Here is a 6,972-nt window from a genome sequence, read left to right as displayed (position 1 = left end):
TGTGGTTTTCTACATGTATGCAAAGAGAACACTTAAGAAATTATATATGTACATACATTAATAGATAGTAATTTGCAAAAATTACATGTATATAATTACATACATCAAGGAGGTAAAACATGTATAAGATGTGCATATGGAGAAATGTACTCAAATATGCTATAGACAAGCTAAAATAGAGTTTTAACTGTCCCCTTAGTTGTACACAAAAAGGCAGCAAGAGGAAAACTGGAATAATCAAGGAAAGCACAGACAAAAATTAAAATGGCCAGCTTGTGTTCTAACACTTTGATAATTGCACTAAATATAAATGGTCAATTTTGTTTGTAGTGGCTCCAACCTGGAAACAACCAAATGGCTTTCAGTCTACAAGTAGCTGAGCAAACTCTGGTATCACAACATGCATAGAGTGCTACCTAGTAATAAAAAGAAACATACTATTTGAATATGCAACAACTTGGACAGATCTCAGTGGTATTAGTCTAGGTTTTGAAGGGCCAGTCTCCAAATATTGCACAATGTGACTATATTTATAGGACAGTCTCTACCTAACAAAGTGAAAGTTGAGAAGGGAAGTGAGTCATTTCCAGTAGTTGCAGGGTAAGTCTGATAGTGAAGTGGCAGGGTGAGAGCTATCTTTATAACGATGAAATGATTACTCGCGAGGATTATGGTGGCACTTGCATGGGTCTGCACATATGACAAAAATCATACAGTTGCAAATATACATGGAATGGCCCTGGTTATAAAAACTGTATAAGTCAGTGGTTAAACCATTTGCTCCCATGGAGGGTAGGGAGTAAATGAAGCATATATAGAGACTCTACTGTTTTGCAACTTCCTGTGAACTAGAGTTATTTTTAAGACCATACTTAAAAAACTTAGTCTGAACCCAGTAACAAGCAGATATTTGTGCGCCTCTCCAGTACAGGCTTAAGAGTCACTCTAGCACACCAAGTAAGCCCTGAGCTGCAATTTTTCAGCCATACCACAGAGCTAAGGCATTTCAAGCAAAAGAACACGTTACCTGCAGCTCACTGGACTCATCTAAAAGTACTCATTGTTGATTGTACCCTTGCAGAATCTAAGAAATCTGCCTTAAAAAAATTTTATGGCTTCTGTGTCTATGTTCTAGGCTTCATGAAGTTAGCTGGGCACAGGGAGCCTCTGGGGTGGATGAATGACTAAGCTGCTCCCCACAACTCCTAGACCTTCACACATCTGTCCCCAATCCCATGCTGCTTCAGGAATGCGTAAGAAGTATCTGAGTGCTGGAGTTCTGGTTGTCACACTCATCTTGAGTTTGTGGCAGCATTTATTCTACCTCCGGTTATAACTGTTGTTCCCTGGGCACAGAGGGATGGGTTTTTCATCTTCCATCGTGGACCTCTCGGGGCTTCGGATCACCAAGTAACCCAAGAACCATATTGCTCCATTCAGGGGGGAGCAGAAATGAGCTTTGTTAAGAGTGATCGTGCTCGTTACAGATAGCCAGCCCCTGAGCTAGGCCATTACACCCGTGTCTGGGGAGGGGGGGCTGAAGGTGGATGCATGGTAGGAAAGGGAAACTTGATGCAGAGCTCCAGGCTGCTAAGACTGTGCCCTTGGCACTGTAACTGCAGAAGGTCACCCTCTTACAGGAATTCCCTAGCTTCTTATCAACCACATTCTAAATCCCTCATCTTTTATTACTTTCCAAGAGAATTTATAAAGGAAGTGAACAGAAAACCATCGTATTGAAAAACGAGTTTTGTTGTAAACTCTAGAGCAGCGTGTCCTCTGTTCCCAGAGGATGACAGGGGTTTCTACAAGGGTCTCCATTCTTGGGCCTATGCTGTGAACTGTGCCAGGCATGACACAGCATGACCCAAGCAGGTCTTGCCACAGAGTGAAAAACCATCACAGAGTCGACCTAAAAGAAGCTGCTCCAGACATGTAAGGAGGTGCACAAGGTCAACCTATGGATGAGCGAGGAGTTCCCAAATATTTGACCCACCACAGAGAACTGTCATTTACCCTCTGAAGCCGTCAGGGTTCCCCGGTGCGGTGGGAACAGCCGATTCATCGTCTACACTCTTCCACCCATTCTCTGCCTGGCCCCCTCTCTAGCTGGACTAGAAACTGTGGCAGAGGGTGTGTAATGCAGAGGAAGAGCCCTTTAAGATCCTGAGAACGCTAGCCTAAGGCTGGGTAGAGACAGCGATGGGGATCACCAAGTGCTTCTTAGTAAACACGCTTCCCTGCACTGACCAATGAAATAGTCTGTTTGGTTCTCAGATGAGATGGAAACTAGGTTCAGGAAATGAAAATCAGTTTGCGGATGCTTTGCTAAAATTACGGTACGTGGCATGAGGTGGACTTCCTATGTGACTGTTGAGAGATACTGGGAACATTGATGCCAACGTGTTCTTAAAGCCTGCCTAGAACAGAGCTGGCCCAAGGGGAAGTCCCCACTTTGACGGCAAGCCACAGCTTCCAGCATGCATGCATTCACCTGCTGGCCTTGTCCACTCACTTGGCTCAAAATACTACTTCAAATTACATCTTGTCAGGATCTCCCCCTTAAACTCGAAAGTTCAGATTCCTAATGGTCTATACGACGTCTCCTGGTCCCCTCCTGAAGAAGAGTGGCACACATTTCCAAATTCACACATCCAGACAGAGCTCCTGATAGTCAGCTCAGCCCCCACGGCAGCTCATTCTGACTGTCCCCACTCCGTTTCCAACCCCGCAGGACAGAACGAACCTTTTTGCCTTCTCCAAGTCCACCCTCTCACAAACACCTCACACTTGCCATCCCATCCCATCATCTGTCCACTGTCGGAACATTCACATCACCATTCTGCTCGCTCTGACCAGCACTGGTGCCCTGGGTCACTGCAGCAGACGCAGAACTCTTGCCCTTGACCCACTATGGTCTATTTCTGACTTAATTGCCGACATAATTCTTCTCAAGATAATCCAGGTCCCTCGGCCCCCTACCTTCTCAAGATCCCTCCAGGACACCACAAAGTCACCATTAAGCCTCTATCTGTGCCCAGTAGTTCCCTGCATTCTGGTGCAGCAGCCTTTGCCAGACCAGCCAATCTCCCTGTGGGGCTGTTCTTCTGCCCCCGACCCCAGGGATATTTCTTCCTGGCTCCCTGCATGATAGGTCTGTCATTGACCAAGTCTTAATTCAAGTTTGGTTTTCTTACTAAGCCTTCCCTCACCACGCCTTCTTGTGTTTCTTAGACTAAACTGAGATGTGTATGCTCCTCTTGAGAATATAACGAACCCAGCAAGTATAAGAGAGTCTGGGGTGGTTTCACTTGTTCCTTTGTTGAGAACCAGACACCACGCATCACAAGCTATCAATATTTTGAATAAATTGGTCAGACCCATCCACACTGAATACAAATTTACTAAGTACCGTTCCTGGCCTGGCACCTGTCCTGCCCAGACACGCTTCTGAGTAAGACCAGTCCCATTTTCCTCCTATCCTCACTCCCATCAGAAATAAAAACATCTGCTGATGCTAGCTTGGCCTTCCAGGGAGCTGGCAACCTACAGAGGTGTTAAGTTTGGGACCAGAGAGCATACCGTTCTCCAACAAGATGACCCACACAACGGGCTTTTAAATTCCCATCTAATTCACACACCACTCACTCTGGGTAGCCCTTATCCTAAATGCTTAAAACTAGAAATGCTTTGATTTGGGATATTTTGGAATTTTGAATATTTGTGTATATATAATAAGGTGTCTTGGGTCTGGGATGTAATTCTCACCAAGAAATTCATATTGACAGTCAGTGCGACTCCCACGTCTGCAGGTTCAATGGTCTTTTTGCATAGATCCTCTCTCTACACAAAGCCTGTAGACAATTGTATACAATATTTTTCGTATGCTTGACCAACTGTAACCCATGTGTCACCTGAGGTAGTGCATAGATATTTTTACTTGTGACATCCTGTTGGTGCTCCCTGATTCAGATTTTGAAGAGTTTTGGATCTCCTGAGTAAGCATGTTCAGACAGCACTGATTTAGTTTCTGAACATCCAGAAACTCTCATGGCTGCTGCACACCCCTTCCTGAGGGCCTGCTTCAGGCTGTGCTGGGGCTAACCCTTCTACAGCAGGGGATACCAGCTATTCAGGCCTGAGACTGTCAGAGCCCGTGGAGGTGGGCACTCCAGGCCTCTCTGTACAAGTCAGATTGAAAGCAGAATCTCCAGGAGGAAGATGAAGGATGTAGGCAGACTGGGAAAAACTTGCAACAAATGGTGGTGTCCTCTGCAAGGCTCCAGAGTGGGAAAGGATGAAGACAGAGCGGGCCGGGGTGCGCCCTGCCCTGATGTTACCTTAGGTTGAAGGGATCCTCTGTGCCGACTTTTCCTTTCAAGCCGGGCTGGAAAGCACAGAAGCTAAACAAGAAGAGAAGGGTTTGTGTGAGCAGAGCCATGGCTCTCCCACCAGCTAGCTCTGCGTGCCCCATCTCCCACCCCCCCACCCACCGCCCCCACCCACACACATCCACGTCCCTCATTCCCTCCTGCCCTGCAGTCCTGATTGCCAGGCAGGCCTCAGGAGCCTCTGCGGTACCCTTTGGCAGTCCCTTGCGTCACACGTGCTAGGCCCATTAATAAGAGCAACGGCAGAAAACAACAGTTACAGAATCAAGGGGTTTGAAGGTTGTTTTTAGGGCCTAGGCAACTCACCTTTCCATGACCAGTTTGATAACTACTTTTTCACGCTCCTGTGTGTCACTGAGGGCTTGAGGGCCATCTTAAGTCTTTCAGAGCACACGGAATGCGTTAGAGCTCACATTAGGCCATGCTCACAGCCGACGCTCTCAGCTCACATTTGAATGCCACGTGGCCCCCTCAGAAACCCTGGGGAAAGGCTTGGTTCCCAGGGTGTGGTTATTGGAGCGTAGTGGGACATTGGGGAGAGGAGATAAAATGAAGGTCTTTAGGTCATTGTTGACCCTGTTCTCTTTTTTTTTGCCATTTTTTAATTATTTTTCATTTTACACACCAACACCAGTCTCCCCCTCCCTCTCCTTCTCCTACCCCCACCTCCCCCCCGCCACCCCCCCCATCCACTCCTCAGAGGGGGTAAGGCTTGTGGGACCCCAGCGGCCTCCCTTTGCTGCTCTTTACTCCCCTGTCATGAAATGATGCCTTTGTCACATGCTCTTAGCATGACATGCTGCATGACAACAGGCCCAGAGTGACGCAGCCATCTGATCAAGTTACTGGGACCTCCAACATGTGACACCAAATCAACTGTCCCCTTGCAAACTGGTTATCTCAAACACCATTGGAGTGGCCGAAAGGAGATGTGTAAGGAGGCTTCCAGACAACAGCGAGAAACCCTCGTCCACACCCAGAAGAGAGAGGAGCACGTGAGGCAACAGTGTCACGTGTCTGCTCGGCCCATCCAGACAGCATCGGGTTTAGGGAGCAGCTGACCCCAAGAGGGTAACTCTGGCAGACACAGGCCCGTGTACCCGTTTTCGTCCATTCCAGCCCGAGTACTGGGTATGGTGACTGGCACTGGGGTCCCTTACCGGCCAGGGCCACCAGAAAGGTGAAGCCAGAAGCTCTCTAGGTCAGAGATCAGAGACCACCTGCTCCTCCCTCCCCACCCCCACCCGTTTGCTCTGCTGGTGACCAGGAGACTGCCCTTCTCTCTGCGTCCTTTCTCTGTGGACCTGTCCCTGTCTCTGTAACTTCTGTAACAATAGTAGCAAGCAACTGTGTGCGGGCCGGTGTGTCTTAGATGAATTCATCTATTTGGAGAAGAGAAGGAGCTGAAGGGCAGCTTCTCTTAGAGGAGACGCTTCGGCATGTAAGTGGGAATCATGCTCTGGAGTTCTTTCCAGTAAAATATGACATTGGAATGACTAAAACTGGCAACTGGAATCCAAAAGAGAGATTAAGCCAAAAGAAAAAAAAATGACTTGGAAAATTAGAAAATACAGCCAAAATGTTCTAGAAGGTCCATTACACAGCCACCTCCTTAAAGAGCCTGTGTCAGCATGTCTTTCTCCCCTTGATCACTACTGCTGGCTGCCACAGAGATGAGGCTCCTCTACCTCTTTTGTGCTCAGTCTGGAAAGTTAGGAAGTTCTTCCTTATACCCGGCCTAAATTCTGCTTACCAGGGGTTGGGAAACCTTTTCTCAAGAATAGAGCTGGGAAGTCTCCATTTCTCTGCCCAGGGTTTAGGATGGGTTTCTTGGAAACAAGAATCTGTAAGGCCCTTACCTTTTGGAGGCTTTACTCCTGTCGTTGTTGTAGAAGACAAGGAGCTTGGAATACCCATTTTGAAAAAAGATCTCCAGGGCGATATCCTATACAGAAAAACTGCTGTTACTACAAATGATAACTCCTAGAACAGAGGAGCTTGTGGGTGACAGAGGGGTGGCGGTTTGCCATGGGGGTTTCTGTGGTAGGAAACCCTATGGTTAGTGCAGACCCCTTCCTGGACGTGAAGACCTTGGTGGTGGGTAAGCAGGGGGCGTGGAGCAGGGGGCGTGGCCACAGACGACACCTGCAGATGAGGCAGGAGGTGAAGGGTTCATTTGTGGGATGGGTGAAGAGCAGACAGAGGGAGAGCATGCTCAGTTGCACACCCAAGCTGCATGACATTCCCAGGTCACGGACTTGGTTGCCTAAAGCAGGAATCAATTCTCCATCTGAAGGCCACTGCGTGTTCATCTGTAGACACAGGACTATGATGGGGCACTTCTCACAGGCGTGTTGCCAAGTCATCCCGATGTGGCAGAACACGGTGATGCCTGAACAAACTCTACGTAGTTCTCTTGCCTTTTCCTTTTGCTGTTTCCTTTCCTTTCTTCTCCCCTCTCTCCCTTCCTACTGTCCCAAGATACACATGACAGACTTGGAACAAGGGACACCACAATGCCAGATATGAGCTGAATCTCAGGAATGGCATGGCATCAGAGAAGGAGAGTTCACAGAGTTGG

The 6,972-nt window shown here is 47.8% G+C and overlaps 1 protein-coding gene across 1 annotated transcript in view; it reads right to left on the bottom strand.

Annotated features, from left to right (window-relative positions):
* The window catches only part of Wdfy4 (WDFY family member 4), a 229,913-nt gene that overhangs the window by 53,620 nt on the left and 169,321 nt on the right, over positions 1-6,972 (bottom strand). Inside the window, 2 exon segments of the mRNA XM_040747730.1 lie at positions 4,341-4,403; positions 6,251-6,336. Of these exon segments, the coding sequence (XP_040603664.1) occupies positions 4,341-4,403; positions 6,251-6,336 (149 nt within the window).

Source organism: Mesocricetus auratus, unplaced genomic scaffold (genome assembly GCF_017639785.1).
Source record: "Mesocricetus auratus isolate SY011 unplaced genomic scaffold, BCM_Maur_2.0 Super-Scaffold_100006, whole genome shotgun sequence".
NCBI lineage: Eukaryota > Metazoa > Chordata > Mammalia > Rodentia > Cricetidae > Mesocricetus > Mesocricetus auratus.
This window is presented reverse-complemented; position numbering and strand designations above follow the sequence as displayed.